The sequence below is a fragment of the Rutilus rutilus genome (assembly GCF_951802725.1).
Source record: "Rutilus rutilus genome assembly, chromosome: 10".
Taxonomy (NCBI): Eukaryota; Metazoa; Chordata; class Actinopteri; order Cypriniformes; family Leuciscidae; genus Rutilus; species Rutilus rutilus.
The window spans coordinates 24,368,122-24,391,408 of NC_140215.1; the positions used below are offsets into that span (position 1 = coordinate 24,368,122).

Here is a 23,287-nt window from a genome sequence, read left to right on the forward strand (position 1 = left end):
TGAATCACTTTTTTACTGTATCAAATCAATCATTTACAGAGATTAATGCGGTCGCAGAGACCAGTGTTATATATCAGGTAAGTTATTTGTTACTTCTTAATTAAGACAATATAGCGGTATAAAATAACTTTACATTCATAATGATTCCACCAAATTCTTCTACATAATTTTTTTTTTTATAATACCATATTGTATTAATGACATACAGTAAGAGATTTGAGTAACACAACTCTTTTAATTTGGTCTTAATCAGACATCTTTAGATTCATTTTAAAACCCTAAATTGTTAAATCAAAGCAAAATCTCGTTGACATTGATGTCCATTTCTCAGGAGAAAAATCTGAAAAGCATGAGAATTAAGCCTAAAGACTGGCCCAGACTAAACCATTTTTAAAATCTCCATATGACCAAGACAGCACATCACACACTAACAGATTTCATTCACAGACAACCAGAGTCCCGACTGAACAAGGGAAATCTCTCACAGTCAAATGTGAGAAGTCGTTTTATGTAAATATGCTGGATATTTATAATTTGAGATTGGTGCGGCCCTGACGTTCTTCTTAACACACCTCACAATACTCAGGAAAATCTGATAAGGTAATCTGTAGAACCGTCAAGATAATCATGATTGTCAGGAGGGGAGAACTGGGTCCAAAATCAGCCTGATTACCTTGTAGTGTGTGGGTGCTTAAATCCCCACTTCTTCTCCATTTAATCTCATTAGTGACAGTGCTTTTCAGCCCTGGACCTGGGGATCCACCATTTTGTGCACATTTTGTTCTTCTCATTTATATAACACACCTGATTCAGATATTCAGCTTGTTAGGTGAAAGCTCCATGAACAGAAGTGTGTCAGATAAGAGAGACATACAACATGTGCAGAGCAGTGTGTCCCCAGGACCAGGATTGAAAACTAATGGTCTAGGACAGGAGTGCCCAGTCCTGTCCCAGGAGATCTACCTACCTGCAGAGTTCAGGTCCAACCCTGATCCAACACACCTGTTTGTAATTATCAAGTGCTCATGTCTTATTATAGGGAGATGAGAGGGTCTAAAGCTCTTATCATTGGAAAAAGTGTAATGCTAACTTGGATCATGTGAGGCACCTCATCCTATCATATAATGGCAGTGACTTCAGTCCTCCACACTGTAGTCAGTCACAGTTTATGCTACACACAGTGTCTTGTGGATTAGCGTTTTTTTGTTGTTGTGTGAATGACGTTCTATATTTGGTGTAATATCGCTAGTAAATGCACAGTAGGACTGCAATGTTTGTGGAATGTGTTTTACTGAGCGGTAAAAAGAGCAGCAGATTAATGGTCACTACAATGTGCATAAAACCACATATAAGATTATATGTTTTTTATAAGATTAGGGCCCCTATCTTACACCCGGCGCAATGCAGCGCCAAGCGTGATGCAAGTGTTTTTTGCTAGTTTCAGCCTGACGCAGTTATCATTTTCACATCCTGCGCCAGGTTTTAAAAAGAGCAAATGCATTTGCACCCATTTGTGCGCCCATTGGGCGTGCTGGTCTGAAAACGAGGTGTGTTCTGGCGCATTGTTGGCCCGTTGCTATTTAACACACCCATTACTCATTATGAGAATAGGGACAACCCTTTTAGATCATGCGCCTGGCGCGCCGACCATTTTCCCCGTCGTTAAACTAGCAAAAGTGAATTCGGACACGCCCTAAGTGAACTTGCGCCATGCGCTTAGATTGTTAAAATAGGGCCCTAGATGTTATAACCACATATACGATTAGATGTTTTTATGTGCTTTTCTAATAGAAAGCAAAAAGAAAAAGTAACAATTCGGATTCATAATGAAGAAATAGAGGAGGTAGATGAGTTAGGTAAGGATTAACCTAAATTGTTTTAAGCTTATTAGACAATACATCTCAATTGAAGCAGCTCATCTTTTTATGCATGCAATGATTTTGTCCCGCATTTCGTACTGTATTAAAGTTTGGACTCAAACAAGTGATTCCCTAATTAAAAAAAACTTGAAATGTTGTATAATCGGGCTCTAAAAATATTGGATAAAAAGCCAAATGGCATCACTGCCATATTTAAAAAAACAGCTTTATTGGGCATACATAGCAGTGATGTAGTCACTAAAAATGTAATTGTAATTTAATTGTTGAAATCTGGAAGCCATAGAAAGTATACATTTATTTATTAAAATCTTTATATTTTGTGGACCTTCATTCATTAAAAAGCATTATCATTATTATTATCCCGGACGAGCCCCCAAGTGTATGCCATTTCAGCAACATCCATATCGGCTCAACCCAATGAAGCATGAATTTATGAAAAAAGAAGTTGGATATTTGTTACAACATGGTTTGGCCTTTCCCAGTCAAAGCCCATGGAGCTTACCCTGTATTTTAGTTCCAAAACCTGACTCAACGATAAGATTTTACTGTAAGGTTAATGATGTAACGAAACCAGACTCCTTCTCCCTGACACTTATGGAGGACTGTGGGCTCTGTTTGTTACATTACCAAGCTCGATCTCCTAAAGGGGCATTGGCAGGTGCCTTTGACCTCACGGGCCTCTGAGATCTCTGCTTTGTCACCCCTGACAACTTCCTGCAATATTCTATTATGGCATTTGGGATTATTATTATTAATTTTGAGCTAAAACTTCACATACACACTCTGTGGACATCAGACACATATTTTACATCTTGTGAAAAGGGGCATAATAGTTGCCCTTTAAAAAAACATTTTTATCAAGGTAAAATCTACATACAGTTCCCAACGAAAGTATTGTTTAGTGTAAAACATGTTGAAGATTAGCGAACCAGCTGTCGATTCATTAAATGATAAGCTATTTCCTCACAAAAGCAGTTTATTCAGCTTAGTGAGGCCTTTTCTCCATTGATATCCATAAAAAAAGGGCCTCTGGTCTCCTTCCCTGCGTACCGACAAAGCCATTATGTTAGCTTTAGCCATTATGCTTTTTTTGGGGGGGCTAAAGGTTGCAGGCTTGCCTTCCAGTGGCTTTGCTCATGAAGATCTAAATTAGCTGGTTCAGTTGTGTTTGATCATGGGGTTGAAGCTGAATTTTGCAGGAAGGAAGTTTTCCAGGAGCAGGATTGGGAACCCCTGGTCTAGGAGAATCAACTGAGATATGAAATAAATTTAATTTGAGACTGGACTTTCAGAACAGGGATTCCTATCCATCCTGTGAGCTTCAATACAGCAGATTTTTTTCTGAATAATCTGCAAGAACTTTCAGAAAAAAACAGGATCACAAACGTGTACACTCAAGTTCAGCAAACTTCCCTGCGAGTTGCAGCACAGCGACATATGGGCCCTCTCCAGGGATCCAGGATAAACTGTGCTGCAACGCATCCAACTCAGACCTGCTAACTGAAACATGCACGTTAACAGCAGGAGAGACGGGTGGCGTAAGTATGAAAGAGAGCGAGCCAGAGAGAAAAGAACGCCAGTGAGTCTAAGCGCTGCAGTGCTAGGTGTCATGTTGTTTACATTCGCTCGGACACGGTTCTGCGTGTTCTCACCACTTATCTCTCTCTGAGTCAACAACAAGATGGAGCAGTCCCACATCGCACAGTGTTTCACTTCAACTGTCTAATTGTTTAAAACGGCCATTTTCCTTCTCCAAACATGTATATTAATCTCTTTGAAAGGGGTTTTTGAGAGATGAGCTCTAAAACACACTCAGCTAAATGGACTAGACCTGTTGAATGCCCATTACAACCAAATTCCACCAGTGCTGTTATGAAACCGAGTGACACTAATTTCTGAAATATTTGTGTCTGCAACCTATTTTTAGCTTTATTTCACTGGCATGGATTGCAAATGGATATCAGAATACAATAACGATCTGTCTGTTTGGTTTCGCAGAAAAGAATGCGTTTCAATATGCCAGGATATAAACATTTTTCAGATTTTGAACCAGTTGAGCATTTATGTAAGCAGGAACGAATTATACTTTGCTGCACAAACACTCTGTCTTGGTGTTCTCTGCTAGTCCGACACTTCAGACACACTAAAATTGCATTCATACTCCCAACTATTTTGTATTCCTGTTTTCCACACCATGTTCCAACATGCGCTCACCACACTATTTGAGAAGAGGACCGGAGAAGGCCAATATTCCTGGCCCTCTCAGCCACCAATCGGGCCAGAGAGATCTGACCCACAATGCTGTGTAGGAGGTTACCATAGCAACTGTTTATAACAAGATGGCAATTGCCGTCAATGATATTTCTAAGGACACCCTGCTAGAAAACCCCCAAACCCAGCTCAGGAAGTGCATCTGTACGCATTTTAACCAGAGAGGATTTGAATTTACACCCTGTTAACAAGCAGGATAAGACTCTCCAACAGAGCGGATTAATGCGGAGAGTGCGTGAGAACGACAGAGCCTTGCGCCGTCTGGCTCCCGCACGGAAACTCGTCAACCCGTTACCACAATGACTCCATCTCCTGTTCTCTCTGCGGTTTGAACTGAGCCAAACCAGTGGAAGGAATTTACCCTTTTATTTTGCCTATTTTTTATTTAAATATGTATTTATTCCGTTATCATGAGGCACCACAAAACAACACATGTTGGTAATCTAGGCTGTAAATTATGTGGTGGAAAATCCCTTTTCTGCATTTTCTCACCCAAATAGCTGTGTGAAGAACGTAAGCGATCTTCCAGTGGCGTAAATTGCGAGTTCTCTGAGGGTTGCTCAAGAGCTCTGTATCAGTGAGGAGCAGATCTAAATGGCTTTGCCTTTTCAAATCACTCCGCTTGGACACTTCAGTGGTTTTGGATTAGACTTCAACTTCCCTAATGCAAAACCATTTAAATACTAGCACATGTCGACGCAGACTATTTACACCGTCACTGGCAGCTGAAGAAATTCCAAGGGTTTTTTTTTTTTTTTTTTTTTTTTTTTTAATGAAATTTACTCTCTGGAAATGAATGCCTTTTTGACAGTAATTGTGAGATTCAAGTACAGGAGTACGCAGACAGAATGCTCCCTAGACAGCAGTAACTGGGTGCAAAAACAAAGCAATTAGATGTAGGCTCCAGTTGGCGAAGCGTTGCTCTAGTTGCACCGTGACATGCGTGATGCAGAATGGAGCAGAGAAGAGTGCTGTGATCATGGCAATAATGTCCAATCAGCCCAAATACACAGATAAAAATCTTTGTCCTGTTCAGGATTTCCTGGTTTTAAGAGGCAGATACTTAAATGATCCAAACTTTTTTTAAACTGTAGTGCTTTTGACACCATCCATTTGCTTGTATAGCTCAAAATACCAAAGCATATTACTTATAATATATTTATTAACTTATAATATATGCATTTAAACATTTATTTTGTTTAACTTGCTATGATACACAGAAAATAAAATTGGTGTTGAAGAATTTTATTTACACATAATTAGCTAGTACATTTTTCACGGCAAATAACACATTGGGCCCTATTTTAACGATCTAAGCGCATGGTCTAAAGCGCAGGGCGCAAGTGCACTTAGGGCGTGTCCGAATCCACTTTTGCTAGTTTAACAACGTGAAAAATGGTTGTATTGGTTGTAATGAGTCTAATAAGCTTAAAACATTTGAGGGTAATCCTTACCTAGCTCATCTACCTCCTCTATTTCTTCATTATGAACCCGAATTGTTACTTTTTCTTTTTGCTTTCTATTAGAAAAGCACATAAAAACATCTAATCTTATATGTGGTTATATGTGGTTATAACATCTAGGGCCCTATTTTAACGATCTAAGCGCATTTCTAAAGCAAGTTCCCTTAGGGCGTGTCCGAATCCACTTTTGCTTAACGACGGGAAAAATGGTCGGCGCGGCAGGCGCATGATCTAAAAGGGTTGTCCCTATTCTCTTAATGAGTAATAGGTGTGTTTTGGGCGTAACATGAAATAAACAAACCAGAGTCTCATTTCCCCTTTCCCTTTAAAAGCCAGTTGCGCTCGCGCTGTGGCAGGTTGCTATTTACATGACGGAATCTGCAAGCGGAAAGAACAGGTTAAAGTGCGTGAACAGACCATCTACAGGACAAGCCGGATTCCACCATATCTTTGTGTACACAATATTAATCTTTTACATTGCAATCCTTTTATTTTTAATATTTGGCATGTTTGTGTGCTGCTGTACATGCATCCCTGTGTATTTAATAAGCAGAGTGTGGACCAGCTTATAGGCGCACATTACTAACGCGTTTTTTTAACAAAAACAATATTGCGCCATTGACTTTAGACCATGTTTTTCTTGGTCAATGGGGCAGTCTATTTCAGTTGCCTCACAATAGCAACGCGCCAACAATGAACGCGCCGAACACACCTCATTTTCAGACCAGCGGTGCATTTGCTATTTAAACATGGCGCAGGACGTGAAAATGATAACTGTGTCGGGCTGAAACTAGTAAAAGACACTTGCGTCGCGCTTGGCGCTGCATTGCGCCGGGTGTAAGATAGGGCCCATTGAATTAAACAGTAGAAAGTATAAAATCTGAAATAGCATTTTTTTGTAAAACTTACTCCAAAAAAACTGTTTTATTTACAACTTCAAACTATATATTTTTTACATTGTAGTGAAGTAAGCTAGTGTTAACTGCTAACATAGTGCAACAAATAAAAGAGTGCTAATATAAAGAAAACCCGGAAATGCTTTGCTTTTAGAGAGAAAGATATAGCTATAACACAACAAGCCTTAGATCAGGTATTTCAAACTGGACTCTACAGGGGACTGAATCTTACACAAAACTGTACACTGTAAATCTAAACCAAAGGCTATCGCCAAAGATGGTCTTATCATTACAGCATTTTTTGGGGAGTAAACTCTAAAAATAGATCAAACCAAAACACAGTTTAAAAGCAAACATGTTGAAGATTAGCCGACTGGCTGTCGATTCATTAAATGATAAGCTGTTTTCTCACAAAAGCGGTTTATTCAGTTTAGTGAAGCCTCTATTGACATCCATTTAAAAAAAAAATTTTGAATTGGTTGTAATAAGCACACGACGAAGCCGAATGAAAGGGAACAGGATTTATTGATAAACTCGGAGAATGACACAACCACACTACTTTAAATGAGGACAAACAGAGGAGAAGGGAGAACTCAGGGTATTTATGCACAATACAAACAAAGGGAACTAATGAGATGATTAACAGACAACAGGTGAACATAATGACTAATCAGACAAACTAGGTCAAACGATGGGGCAAACCTGACAGAACCAAAAACACAATGAAACAGAAACTAAGTAAAAGGCCTCCTCTAAGGGGCTGTTTACACAACATCGTTTTCAACTAAAAACATAACGCTTTTTATGCGTTTTGGTCATTCGTTTACACAACAATGACGTTTTGGGTGCCTGAAAACTCAAAGTTTTGAAAATGGGTTTCAAAGTGCAAGTTTTTGAAAACGGTCTCTCTTTTAAACAACAAAAACACGAATCTCTAAAGATGATGACGTCATGCACATGTGTATTACGCGTTCAGCCTATAGTGTTTCATCGCCATCTAATGGTCTGGCAGCAGAATACAGGGCTTTTAGTCGTTTTCGCGGATCCGTGTGAATGGGGATCGTTTTGACAATGGTGTCGTCTGTACGAGGAAAACTCAAGGGAAAACACTTCACCGTTTTAAGCATATCTTTGTCGTGTAAACGTACCCTAAATGCTCGAGCTCTAATGTCGGTTGATTGGATGTCAATGTTTTTATCGATTGATCGATCGATCGATCATCAACTGGAAAAAATAATTCTGAAAGTAATTCCAACAATGTCATTTTTCTGTGTCATTATCATTACAGCTGTGGAATTAGAACGATTATGAGAACTTTATAGTTTTTGTAATAGTTATTATCCTTGGTGTGAACAGGCCTTAGGACCAAAGTGCTGTACATAAAATAGCATAAAACTGTAGCAATAATTAAAGACATAAAATAACATCATACACCACAACAACAATCAAATCGTCCGTCATGAGATTGGTAGGGGTTTAACAACTCTTTTGTATGCCTTGGAGCCTGATCATGCAGTGCTTTAAAACAAACAATAATATATTTTATAGAGAGCAAATGAAGAGATACCATTACAGGTGTTATATATGTTCCCTTTTCCTGGTATTAATTAAAAGTCTTGCTGCAGCATTTTGCACATACTCTGAAGGCATGCAAACAAGGATTCACTTATGCCTAAATATAAGGCATTGAATAGTCCAATTGTGTAGAAAAAAAAAGCATGCAAAATAGTCTCCAAATCTTTGGTTGAAAGAAAATGATGTGATTTGGCCAAAACATCCGTTTCTCCAGTGACAATTCTTGAGCCAACGCAGCGAAGATTTCCAATAGGGAAATACATCAAACTGGTAATCAAATTAATTAAATTAATTGGCTGAGGTTACACTGACTGTTTCCGGCACATTGCGTCCTTAATTAATTGAGGAAGCCATCACTTCCACATTTAAAAATGTACAAGGGAGATTGTGGGCTTATCTTAGTCATTTTGTGAAGAGCAAAGAACAGGAACACCTCTCAAAACACAAAAACAGGAAAAAGGAGGGATTACCATTCTTAACAATCAAGGAAAGAGAGTGACTGAGTGAATGAATCAGCCGAGAACAAACTAGATGAGATCAGACTTGATTTCTGAATACAGGTCAATTTGTTCCTGTTTCTTTGCATTTTGAGTGAATGAGGCAACTTGCCTCTGTGACTCTTTTGCAATCAGCTCGCAAATTCCCTCACAAATAACATCAGCCTTGATGAAAGTGCGAGACGTGATGAAAGCTTGCTCGGTTTAGATGCCGAAAGTCATGCACTCCAAAATAAGATGCCACATTCATAGTCATACTAGTTTCTTCTTCTGCGTTAAAGACCATTTCAAATGACTGTCTACTCACTCACTATCTAAATCAGCTTGTTGTTGGTCAAATACTGTCTTAGGTTTTACTCAACGCCGGCCATGACCCTCGGGACTCTTTGGGCGAACCTGTATCATAAGACCCTTGGCAGCTAGCCTGACCACAGGAAGTAAAAAGCACAACAGCCTTCAGCTACTCTAGGAATGTGGGCCAACCTCAAGAGACAAAGGGAATATTGTATTCCTGAAAGGCCTAATAGAGAGGGAAATGAAACTATGCCAGAAATCTCGCTCTCTTTCCCAAGCTCTAATTCGTTCTTGCTCTCTGGCCATTCCTCTGCACCCTGCACAATATGTCTAGGTCAAGAGTGGGTACGGCAGGGAACCTCAGCCAGAAGGGAAACAGCTGCTCCGGTGTTTGCAAGCACCATTAGACTGATACGAGGACAGGAAATGGAATTTATACCGGCCAGATGCAACTGTGCTTTAATAAGGCTGAGCCAGGCATCTTAATACTCTGCCTATGACCTTCATGGAGAATACATTTTCAAGGCTGTGGTATCAGTGATACTGTCGTCAGCACTGGTTTACACTCCTGTGAGCCTTACAGCGCAGGCATCGGCTTGCTATCGGGCCAGCGGCGCGACCGTGTGTTCTCCGTATCTCCAGGACTTCTAGCGTCTAATTCCAGAGGAAATGAAGGAGAAATGTGCATCAAGAAAGAGAAACAATGGTTGACGTTTAGACAAAACAAGTCCCACAATTTTGTCTTTCCATTTGTCTTTCCATTCTTTTTTAAAATAAGGCTTGATATTCAATTGGAATATTCTTAATACAAATGTGTGATTTCTTTTGATTTTCTCTTTATTTTATCTCATATATATTATATATATAATTTACATGCATTACTTTTTTCTTTTTATCTTAAAGAAACATTACTATGTCCCGACACAAGGAAAAATACATTTATTTATGAATGATATTCTGTCAACACCATGAGATATTTGTAAATTAATAATAATAATCAGGAAATATTCAAGTCAATCTTTATCTTTAAAATCCTTTCAACATTTCACCTTTTCATGAGTTCAACAACATCACACAGGCTGAAACCAAAATAGCTCCCGCATACAACAGATGTGTGATATTCAAAATATAGTTATTTTGTCAAATCCATATGCCATTAACACCATACAATTTTCTATCTAACTGTGGTGACATATTCAATATGGGTCTGAAAATCAGACTCGGAGCTTCTTGTGGTCTCAATTCATTCGTTCACTGAAGTGAATAGAATTATAAATATTTTACATTATTTTTGTATCCGAGACCATGATAAGCACAAAAAACACCTATTCTGTGAGAAAATGGAAGAAGCAGGAGGTTGCACCCAAAGATAAGTGAATACCTCTGAACAAGTTGAACTGATTCAAAATAATTCCTTATGCACATAATCTGTTATTTTGTCAGGCTGTTTTGTTGCTGTACTCAATAATCTGTGTCAAGTCAATGTGACTTGGGCTTTTGAAAGCGTTTGTATTTACTGAAATCTCACAAAAGACAAATGTAAGGTTTTGAGCACCAGTAACTACAATACAAAAGCACCGCTGGCGACACTGAACATTTCAGCTCAGAGCCGTGGAAAAGTTAAAATGAGGGTTTTTATGCTGCCGTTAAGCTGTAAAGCTCGAACAGAGGGACGAGAGGAAACAACTCCAGACTGTCTGTCACAACTGTCATAAATCAGATTCCCAGCATGCATTCACACACAGACAAAAAGAAGAAAACATTCAGACGCTTGCTTCCAATATAAAGTACATTTCCACAGGCACATTGTAACAGTTCTCAACAAAATTTCCACTGTCTCAGAAGATAAAATCTTCAAACCAAAGAACTGCTTGGGTTGCAAATACTTCAAACCAGAGACTTTCTGATATTGAATTAGAAGGAAAGACAGATTGTGAGAGGGAGGAAGAAAGACGAACAGAACTTAATAAAAACAAAGCTTCAGTCTAACGTCTCTAACATTACGCGTGAGCCTAATCACCTTTTTTTGCTTTATCAAATTAAATTAGTATCAAATTAATGACTCGTGTTAAAGAAATGACCCGTAAGCCTCTGAACGTGTGGCACGAATGACAGCACAATAATTTGATCGCAGTGTGTCAGAGTCATTCAGCATATCTACAGTATGGGAGACGCTTCTTCATCACCAAAACAAGCACCTCGGACTCTCTCTCTTTCTCTCCTGTCAGCCGTGACAGCGCGTGCAGCCACACTAAATGGAAATGTATAATTACGGCGGACTCAAATGCTAATTAAAACTTTGCCTAATAATAATTTTCATAATTACACATCCCAAATGGATTCTGGGAGAGACCAACGTCTAGGCAATTATGGCGGCGTGGCGTAGGCCTACTTTCTGCCTCTGAGATAAATGAGCCATCCACACACAAGAATAACGAAAACTCATCGCAAACTACAGACAAACCTTGAACGAACGATATGGGAAATTATTTTCCCATAAAAAAAGTTGACAGGGACATAAAAACAGGAATTATAAATATAATATCATTAGCTTGTAAATCATCAACAGTAGCAAAGAAAGCACACAAATTAGTGAGAGCGAAATACGGTGTGACAACACAATCAATCACAACGCACAGCCAATCAGAAGAGTTCTCTCTGTTTGCACTCTTTCTTGCGCTTGTATCCACTGCAGCTAAAAGTATTAAACCAAACATAAACTCCATGTCCGTGTTGCTTCTCAGGACATGGCATGTCTGGCTTTTTATGGGTTTCCTTGTGGAACTTTTTTTGGAAATGTTTTATTTGATATCCAAATTGAAACTTGCACAATAAGTTTCTTCTAGTCCATGCATGTCCTCATCGGGAGGGAACAAACGTGAGCTTAAGAGGCGACGTAGCACTGTAGCAGAAATTGACGCATTTTCGTTATGCTGGTTGAAAGTCTCTTCACATACACTCACATCAAGGATTATTAGGAACACCTGTTCAATTTCTCATTAATGCAATTATCTAATCAACCAATCACATGGCAGCTGCTTCAATGCATTTAGGGGTGTGGTCCTGGTCAAGACAATCTCCTGAACTCCAAACTGAATGTCAGAATGGGAAAGAAAGGTGATTTAAGCAATTTTGAGCGTGGCATGGTTGTTGGTTCCAGACGGGCCGGTCTGAGTATTTCACAATCTGCTCAGTTACTGGGATTTTCACGCACAACCATTTCTAGGGTTTACAAAGAATGGTGTGAAAAGGGAAAAACATCCAGTATGCGGCAGTCCTGTGGGCGAAAAAGCCTGGTTGATGCTAGAGGTCAGAGGAGAATGGGCCGACTGATTCAAGCTGATAGAAGAGCAACTTTGACTGAAATAACCACTCGTTACAACCGAGGTATGCAGCAAAGCATTTGTGAAGCCACAACACGCACAACCTTGAGGCGGATGGGCTACAACAGCAGAAGACCCCACCGGGTACCACTCATCTCCACTACAAATAGGAAAAAGAGGCTACAATTTGCACGAGCTCACCAAAATTGGACAGTTGAAGACTGGAAAAATGTTGCCTGGTCTGATGAGTCTCGATTTCTGTTGAGACATTCAGATGATAGAGTCAGAATTTGGCGTAAACAGAATGAGAACATGGATCCATCATGCCTTGTTACCACTGTGCAGGCTGGTGGTGGTGGTGTAATGGTGTGGGGGATGTTTTCTTGGCACACTTTAGGCCCCTTAGTGCCAACTGGGCGTTGTTTAAATGCCACGGCCTACCTGAGCATTGTTTCTGACCATGTCCATCCCTTTATGACCACCATGTACCCATCCTCTGATGGCTACTTCCAGCAGGATAATGCACCATGTCACAAAGCTCGAATCATTTCAAATTGGTTTCTTGAACATGACAATGAGTTCACTGTACTAAAATGGCCCCCACAGTCACCAGATCTCAACCCAATAGAGCATCTTTGGGATGTGGTGGAACGGGAGCTTCGTGCCCTGGATGTGCATCCCACAAATCTCCATCAACTGCAAGATGCTATCCTATCAATATGGGCCAACATTTCTAAAGAATGCTTTCAGCACCTTGTTGAATCAATGCCACGTAGAATTAAGGCAGTTCTGAAGGCGAAAGGGGGTCAAACAAAGTATTAGTATGGTGTTCCTAATAATCCTTTAGGTGAGTGTATGTGGATGTCCTGATAGCAATCACTTAGGTAAGTGGTCAAAATTTATCTTCTGTGGAAGGTGTAGTCTGACCATACAATGTTCAATCAATAATGTGTCAACATATGTAGCCTATTTCCATACCTCCGCACACCCTGCTCGCTCAGACAACACACACCATGCACGAGTTAATGCTGCCTTCACGTGCTATCGAGATGATTACTTGTGATCATGAGAACATTGCATTCAAATTGTGACGTGAGAGGGCATTCATGTCCAATTTTTTAACTAGGAAACTAGAATTTACGATGATTCCGATAGCAAGTGAAGGCGCATAAGGCCCATTAAGGCTAACTATAATGATCAAGATATAAAAATAGTTCTCAATATTAAAGAATAGTCCACACCACAGCTATAACGATGTTACAGATTTGTTATAGATATAGATCTGATTTTGAAGGGAGGGTGGGTTCAAGGTTGTTATGTACATTGTCATTTTTGAGTATAAACATGTATATTTTTGTATACCGTACTTTATTATTATTGCTGCATTAGGGATTCCAATACAGCTGCAGAGCAGAGGAACATCTTCCTTTCTTTTAACTGCCGTAATGTTGTAAAAATAATAATCTGATTAATAATCTGAAAACTCTTTTTATGTGCTACAAATCTGAACAACTTGAGGACGAGAAGACAATGACAATGTTTATTTAATTTTATTTCACATTTTTGCCAAAGCATTTTAGACAATGTTTTTAACCAACAACTTATAAAGAATACAAATAATTTTTCAGTTGTATTTTCCACTTGGCTCTAAAATCTTAAGGTGAATGTGTCCATAACCAATAGTGAGACTTTTAAAAGTCAAGGTGTCCAATTTTTCCTTTAAATACTTTCATCTTTCCATTTTAATGCAATAAGTCGTGTATGTTGATTTTCTCGACAACTGAACATACTGTAGTGCTTTCGGTACTTCTTGGTTGTTTCATTGACCTTGCGTTGACAATTTATTGCTCAGCCAATGGCGTGAATTGGGGTTGGAAAAGGGATTGTGGTTGTGAAACTTGCTTAAAAAACATTTATGTTTAGTAATGTCATTTGATGCCGCTAGTGGTCTGATATGACTTCATTCAGCAAATGCCGATACATACACTAATGTCTCTTTCTCTCACTCTCATTCCTCTTCTGCACAGAGCTCTAATTAATCCCGAGTAGATAATGTGGTGTGCAGCCTTTGTAATTATCACACAAAACTCTTCATTCTCCAATAGCCTGAATTTCATCTCAAATTTAAAAATTGGACCGTAATCACAGATGCATATCACCTCTTCATCTTAATTGATAATTACTGCTGTGTTAATTTGCAGCCATCTATTATCACACATGCAGGTATAATTTTTATCAGGGGGCTGGGAGATAAAATTGAAGCATACTGGAGGACTATTCGTCTAGTTCAGTGATTCTCCTCCTCAGATATGCAGCTAGAGGTAAGTTTCAAAGTTTTAAAATGACAACTATGGTGACTAATTGTTTCAAATGCATATTTATTGAAAATGTGTTATATAAACGACAACATTTTGTACATAGTATTAATGTATAAAGTGATACTAGGTGCACAGATCATTCTGTTTTGTAAAAAGTTACATAGAAGGTTCACATGATTATCGCATTCAATAATACTTTTATTTATTATGTTGCCTGAACTCTGAATGCAGAGAGAGTTTTTTTTTGTACCAAAAATACATGTGAAATCATTAAACATGAAATACTATCAAAAAAGTAAAGAATCTTAAACCAAACCCCATTTTTGTGGGATAAAAAGGCAGGCAGCCCATTCATAGGTGTGGATTCAGGTGGGAACGCTGAAAGCCCAGGAAGACGTGCGGTTCTCATCCTTCCTCTGTGTCAGAGGTTCTTTTGACTCTCCTTTCCTTTTCCTGAAAAACAACCTCTTTTTCTTCATCTTCCTCTGTTTATATGACTTCACATTCAGGACAATTATCATGAGTGCTACGATGTACTGTGGTATTTTTCACATAATATTCCAGACTTACTAAAATAGAATGAAATAGAATGAAATAGTTGTACTTTCTGTTATGCATGATCAAATCTGTGTAAAAAAGTTAATATTCTAAGCTGCAGTTCATAGTGACACGTTGTTTTGCATCTCATACAGTGGCTTAATATCCTTCCGTAATAGAAAACTAAATTCAAATAGAGTATATGGAGTGCTCTAAAATAACGCCCTTTCATCCTTAAACGTGCAAGCAGACAAACATTAGTATAAATATACCACAGTTTCAAATTACCATTGTAAAGATTGTACAATAATGTGCCAATAAAAAATGGTGCTGGAATGTGTTTATAACTGGATCTAGACGATCATTTTAAGGCCAACATTTAGCCTACAAACACAAAAACATATGGAGGGACCGTCTGAGTGGGACTGAGCTACATGTGAATCAATGCTAATATGTAGCTTTGGCTATTAAGACGGATATTACTCAGAAAAATTGTTAGTAAAAAACACGTAAACACCTGTCCAAAACGGTGGGCTTGCTCTAGAAACATCGTACACAAGGTAAAAAACAAATGGTGAGGTTAAACAGCTGCCGTCATTGGATTCTTCTGTCTCGGGTCTGAGTGTCGTGCCTCTCCGTATGCGTAGCGCTCTGGGCTGCTGTTGCGGTAGCCCCCGCGGTTCATGGTCTCGAAGCGAGGGCCTCGGAGGGGTATGGTGGGAGAAGGGGGCACATCCTGCCGGAGGGGGCCTCTCTGCTGCGGAGGAGGGTGATAGAACCCTGAGTCGTTCTGCCGAGGGTCCACCGGGTGAGGGTAGTTATCCCTGGGAAGGTAGCTGGGGTGGTAGCCTGACTGTTGGTTTGGGTAGTGCGAGGGGTCCCTGTGTCCGGCCCATGGCTGCACTGGATACTCAATAGGTTCGACTGGTGCTCTTCTGCAAGACAGGAAAGTTAAAGGAAATAAAGTTAGGATCTGGAAGGAGATGGTCAGTGTAAGCATGACTTTCCCATGATCAAACATGATTTTCGCTGTTTCAAGCTCTTCAGGAGCCTGGATCATTGACCACATAACGAACACTGTTTGCATTAAGCAAGTGAGTGATCGTTACCTATGAAGGAACCTATGAAGAGTGCTTCGAATTAGTCACTTGAGTTTCTCTTTTAGTTAGAATGCTACCTATCAGTGATGAGGCCAGAAATCCTTAAATGAGTGGACCTAGGTCAAACAGGGTGGACCTTAATACCTACTCTTTACATCATTTTACAATACATGGGGATACAAATAATTTGACAATCAAGATTAGATAAACGTGATTTATTGTTAGCCAAAATTTTCATGAAAACAACAAAATCCAACAAAAAGAACAACGGAGGAAAATAATCATTGGCAGAGCGTGTGTAAGGCTGAGTCTTCCCCTGGACGACTGGAGTTGCTCACTCAAAACACTACCTGCTACTGCTTCTGATCACTTTTAGAGGGAAAGCTGATCATAACTGCTGGTCTAGGATATTTTTTTTCCCCTAGTAATAGCATATTGGTGATTTGGCAAATGATCCAGTGCGTATCTGTGTTTGCGCTCTGGAAAGCATCAAAGGTTTCTATTTACAACGCGCTTTTGCGTGTTGAGCAATGTAGCCAATAACTAGGAGCTTAAAGAGTTGGATCTGCAGGTTGTACGCTAAAATGCTGCAGGGATAAGGTGCCTGAGGTTGAACAGATAATACAGTAACCCCTAATCCGACCAGTGGCATTTTGTGGAGAGTGAGAAGGGACGGAGGGAGGGAGGGAGGGAGAGAGTGAGTCCCAGTATCATGATCCTGTGTTACATGTGCTGAGGCAAGCGTGACATACCAAGGGCCTGCAACATAAACATTTTAACACGTCTCAAGCACATACAAAGTCTGGGACAGGGACTGACATGCGGTCAGGGTCCCTGGAGACAGTAGACAGTCTGCCATCTCTGGTTTCCTCACACTGGCTGATTAGGGTATATTCTCCGCTGTAAGGCGAGACACTGCGCCATAATTCAGCAAGGGTTCACCTTTCATAGCACAATTCGCATTTTTCCGGCTCTTGCGCTGCTGTGCCCTGAACACAGAGTTCCAGAGGCTTTAGCTGGCAGTTACATTACACCTCGGCTGAAAAACGGCCAGATTGAGGCCGATGAGAACAAGAACGAAGACAAAATCAGGCAGAGGGCAGTAGGATCGCCCGCTCGCGCTTGACTGTCGAATCAGCTGTCTTCCACACTCTCTTTGATGATTATAAAGTTTAAAAGAGTTATTCGTTTCCTGTCACTTTTAACCCACTTATAATTTAACTGACCCCAAACTTTTGAATGGTAGTGTATATATTTTAGTTTTATATATGGTAACCCATAGGTATATGTAACGATCAGTACGATCATCTGGTTTTGCTGTAGTGCCGAATCAGCTGTCTTCTTTCCCCTCCTTCCCATTCTCGTCATACCTCAGGCTAGTATCAATGACTGCCTCGGCATGCCAAATGTCTTAAGGAGCCTGGATCGTTGTGTTCTACTTTCCAGACCATCCCCATTAACTTATTTACGTGTACGACGTGTCCGTGAACAAGCTTCCCGCCTGACGGCTCTCTGCAGTATCAATTAGCTACTTTTAGTGCAAGACAGCCCTATGTTATGTGTTTCACACGTATTGCTTTACTCCCACTGAATGTGGAAAACATCAGTCTGAATGCCCTTGATGGAAAGCGCACTCTTTCACTGTGGTCTGGCTTCCCACTAAGGGAGGGTTTCCTGAAGACCTGGAGGGCAAGAAAACAGGCATTCCAAAAATCATCAGCATCCTCTTAATCTCTCCAAAGCTGTGACCACCCATCCAGCGGGACAACTGGGCGTCTGGATGCACGCACTCCCTCCTGACCCTCTCAGTCAAACATTCGCATATCATTGGCTGTGACGTCACAGCCTCAACAGTCTCAGATAAGCAGTGTGTGTATGTGTGTGTTTGCAAATTGGAGGCCAGTGAAGGCCAAAATCATCATTACTGCTGGAGATTATCAGCTTTACCGCATGCGGTGGCTGCCTCCACCTGGTTCTGCCAGCTCACCTCAAATCCAGAACATTAACAATTATTCTTTCATGTTCTCAAACCTATAGTCATCCAACAAGCTAATACAAAACACATAGCCCACAGTTTTGATGAGGCTATAGGGACGGAAGGACACAAGAGGCCTAGTGGGGTGAAAAATGTTCCAATGTGAATACGAGCAACAGCTGGGGAAACCAGTGGCACTGTCCATTTCACTTTCCATGAGCAGGGTACAAAATAGGGCCTTTTTAATGGTCAGTGTATGGAGGTCCTTGAACTTCAGAAAATACTGAATGTTAACCTCAAAATAGCTGTTTTATTTTCTATAGGTTTTCCCATTTTTGAAACCCTGTTGTAATCCAATTTTTCCCAACTTTTGAGACATAATATTGTAAATCCATTTTCTTCCTAAAAATTTACATTAAATAAACATCTATAATAAAATAAAAAAATATAAAATAAAATAAACAAGGTTTGTGTTAAAAATGTGGGACATTTCTGGTAAAATTCCAATTAGTTAATATTCTATAGAATATGGGCCCTATCATACACCCAGCGTTTTTTTGCTAGTTTCACCCCAGCGCAGTTATCATTTTCACGTCATGCACCATGTTGTTTAAATAGCGAATGCATTTGTGCCGAATTTCCGGCTTTTTGTGTTTTCACTGTTATACGGTAGGGGGTGCTATTAGGCATCTTCTGAAAGAGTACTGAATCTCCTGATCAAAACACAGGCGAAGAAGAAGCAGAAACAAGCGATATCATATGTAAGCATATGCATAAAATAACACGATCATCAACATTAAACAGCATATAAATCAAAACTGCATAATGAATGAAATGTCGACCCAGGATGAGCTATAGGACTGTGCAGCTTTGGGGGGGTTGATGGACTTGATCTACTCCATCTGTGTTTTGATTATCGTTCTGAATCCCATCCAGACGTAGTAGGACAAAAACTAAGCTTTTCAAAATGTTGCTTTTTTATGAAACTTACCCACAAGTGTTGATAAAAAAGGAATGCATGTTTGTTAAGTTTAAAAGCAGAGGGTATGTTCTTTCTTTTGATATAATGCTTATTCGGATATTCATACAACTAAATATTCTGGGGGCCATGAAACCTTCGTGAAAATGATAAAAAATAAGAGTTAAAATATTTGGTAGAAATAAACATTAAATCTACTATAAAATACAAATAAATCAAACAGGTTTCTGGTGAAATTTCTGGTTAAATTAGTTAATATTCTATAGAATTGAGTTAATATTCTATCGAATCTATCAAGAAGGTCAAGACCTATAGTGGAACAGGCTAAAATTGCAATTGCAATTGCCCCCCCCCCCCCCCCCCCCCCCCCCCCCCCTTCTTTAATTCTGACCCCTCATGCCTCACCTTTAAAAAAAAGAGAAAGCTGGGAAAACAGGAAGAGGCATCAAGTTATTTGGAAAAAGCATGTAGTCTAAGGATCAGTAAACAAGTTAAGAAGTTTAGAAACATTAAACCCATTATTTTCTAAGTATGTCATGGCAGTAAATTTAGTATACAGTCCGTGAAATCCAGATTTTTTCGTACTAAATGTGCTACAGTGGTATGTGGCCCACTGGGACACATTTCCCTCCTGGTTTAAAGACTCTGTGCAATAGCCTTTGGAGCTTGGTTGGGAATTATAAGACATTCTTGATGTGCAGTTATTTAAATGGTTTTGCGGGCACAACAGCTGGGAGCAGCTGTTTTGAGCAACATGGACCTTAGTCAGGGTAGACGGCATATTTAATGACTTACATGAAAATGAAGCTGTGAGGGACAGTACAGGCTATTCAATAAGACATACTGTGTCACGGCGATGGGTCAGCTGCCAAATAAAATATACAGAATTAACTGAATAATATATATACATATATATATATTTAATCTATTTATTTAAAAATCTGCATCGGGAGGAGTTGTCTCCTTGGGAAGAGTTCTGGACACATATTACAGTAAGGTCTCAAAATGAGTAGATAACCACTTTGTATTTTGTCTTGTACTGTATTTTATTTCATGGTCAAAATGTGCCTGTAGAAACATGTAACCCTGTTTTTATTGTAATGTTGTACTCCTGTCACCTATCAACCTTCCAAAAAAAAAATTCAACCCCGAATAAGCTCAAAAAAAAAAAAAAAAAAAAAAAAAACTACCACATACAGTACCTCAAACATTTTGAGCTTTACAAAACCATTCAGAATGATTACGGCATGATTCTCTTTTGATAGCCACATGGATATAAACTGTGCAGACTAAATTAGTCCCCTGGGAAACTCCTGCAACGTAAATAGCTAAAAAACTAAATGATCCTCCTTTACCGAATGAACAATGAAAGGTATATTAAAAATCTGCCGCTAGTTCTCCATCATGCAGTGAGCAGAAGCAGGCAAAATTATATTCTGGGACTGTTTTACCATTACTTTCAAATGGTGATGACAGCCATAAGCCAGCGTGTTATACACGGAGACATCTTCACTGTCTCAGGCTCTTCATATCAGCCAAATTCCAAAGCGAGTAAGAGACTGCTGTCTTCATCTGGGCTTCCTAACCACATTAAGCACTTATGAAACTTGAGGTAACAAAGTTTCCCTCCTAAAATGAGATTTCATTACCAACTGAATGACTCTTTAATGACAGAGAAGCCAAAACAAAAGAGCAATATAGGTAAAGTGAGAAATAATGAATGATAAACGATTCCGTCGTCCATCACCAAAGAGAAAAGAGGAAAATAAACAGAAGGTGCCAGCTGCTCGCTCCTCAAACCTTCATCCTGGAACATCAACTCGAGTGTCTGATTGGTGAATGTTGTCTAGTGAACGTCTGTTATCTCGTTTTTTGGCATTTTCACTGAGGACTGTCATGTTCTGCTGCCTGTAAAGCTCCTCGCTTGAGGAGTTTGTAGCTGACAATCATTTTTTGACACATGTAAACATTCAAACCAGAGTATCCTAGCTATCTGCCGTAAAATAAGAGCCATGTTATGGAGATTACATCAGAGCTCCTATAGTGCACCTGGCTGCAGAAGTAACACTGGACCATCTGAAGGTCATGCTGTTTATTCAGCTGCCCTCGGGAATCACGCACCTTACCCTCGCACACACAGACACATACACAAACACGCGGCCTTACTGACCCCTGGCCGTCATATAACACCGGGTTGGCTCCCACGGAGAGGACAAGTCCTCGAAGGATTATTTGGTTAGAATTCTAGCCTTACATTAGGAGTGGAGAAACCGAACACAACATTCAGCTCTCATAACAAACTTGGTTAACAAGATAGGTGTCTATCCATCAGAAATGTTATTGTACGGCCTAGAATGTAATTATACAAATTAGGAATGATATTAGGCTTTAAAACTGATTATTTTGCCACATCTAATTGAATTTCAACCTTAAATCGACTGCTTTAATATCTGCAGTAACTGAAGATTCACATCACAGATGGCTTTGACAAAAGGGAAGTGAAAATGAGCAACTCTTTTACTCTTACTCTTTTACAACACTCAGCCTTGAGAGTGTGAAATGAATAGGCGTCTGTGTGTATGTGGGAGAACTGTATGAAAGGTGTATGACGGGTCTTACATGTCTTCAAAGATGAGTCAGGCGGTTAAGTGGTCTCATTCTCGTGAAGTCTGAAATAGATCCGTGGATTTTGCAGATCCTGCATCTCAGGCTGAGAATGCCCAAGCATGAATAATACCTCCCTGAAACCGTGCCAAATGCCCAGCTATTCCAAAACCTCAAAGCAAATTCTGAGCGCTGAATGAGTAATGATTGAGCGCATTTGCCGTAGCAAGTGAAACCATAAAAAAATTTCCGCCAGCTTCATTTAATCATTAGCCTAATATTCTCCATCTGCTACCTGCCCAGTGTGGTAATGGACGCCGGGGTTGAACGGTGCTAAATGAGGTTCGCTCTGTTGAAGTCACGCTTTGCGTGCTTGTCCTGCTATTGGACGGGACACGGTCTGGGCAGAAGCTTGCGGTTTGCAGCTTATCGGACACCTATGTGCTCACCTGCGGGAGACTCCGAACAGCAATCAGCCATCATGTCTTTTTGATGCCAACGACAATTTACAAACCTGACGTGCCCCGCAGGAGGATGAAAATTTCATGAATTTCAGAAGGAGACTAGAGAAGGAAAGAAAAGGCAGGGGGAAAAAGTGAGAAATCGGACGAAAGGTTGAGGAGGTCCAGCCTAGCACAGATGGTGGGTGTTGGTTGCCAGGGCAACATTGAACAGGCAGAACAATGAAAATATGGCATTATTTTCAGAGCGCTCATCAAATGTAACCTTCTTCCCTCATCATGAGCTCTTTTCTGGCATTTGCAGCATTGAAACTGACAGCTCGCTGCCTAATATAAAAGAAACGAGAACGATTTACTGTCATTTGTACAAACTGCTTCAACAGAGTCTTTTAAGCTTTCCTAAGGTTTGACAACAGCCAATTTTGCACTCATTTAGACCACAAACACACTAAGGGCCCTATCTTACACTCAGCGCAATGCAGCGGCAAGCGCAACACAAGTGTTTTTTGCTAATTTCAGTCTGACGCGGTTATCATTTTCACGTCCTGCGCCACGTTGTTTAAATAGCAAATGCATTTGCGCCCATTTGTGCGCCCATGGGCATGCTGGTCTGAAAACGAGGTGTGTGTTTTGGCGCATTGTTGGCGCGTTGCTATTTTGAGGCTATAGACTGCGCCATTGACCAACTGAAACCTGGTCTAAAGTCAATGGCGCAAGATTTTTTTATTTTATTTAAAGAGCGCGTTAGTAATGTGCGCCTATAGGCGGGTCCACAACGCACATACACTCTGCTTATTAAACACACAGGGACGCACAGCAGCACACAAACATGCCAAATATATAAAAAAAAAGGATTACAATGTAAAAGATTATTATTGTGTACATAAAGATATGGGGCCCTATCTTGCACCCAGCGCAACTGACTTCGTACACCGACGCATGTATCATTCCTATTTTGCACCCGCGCACAGCGGACTTTTCCCTCCACAGACGCACGTCGGTAAATTAGGAAATTAACTTGCACTCCCGGGGGGCGGCTCAGCGCAAAGAGGAGGCGTGTTCCGGCGCAAACGTTCCCTGGTGCTATTTTGCAGGTTTAGAAAACAATTCCGCC

The 23,287-nt window shown here is 40.1% G+C and overlaps 1 protein-coding gene across 3 annotated transcripts in view; it reads right to left on the minus strand.

Annotated features, from left to right (window-relative positions):
- Positions 1-14,847: 14,847 nt before the first annotated feature.
- Positions 14,848-23,287, minus strand: part of pard3bb (par-3 family cell polarity regulator beta b) — a 335,104-nt gene continuing 326,664 nt past the window's right edge. For all 3 annotated transcript variants that reach the window (XM_084421753.1, XM_084421752.1, XM_084421754.1), the window contains one exon: positions 14,848-15,989. In XM_084421753.1, coding sequence (XP_084277879.1) covers positions 15,635-15,989 — 355 coding nt within the window. In that variant the 3' untranslated portion in view covers positions 14,848-15,634. The remainder of the gene's footprint in view (positions 15,990-23,287) is intronic.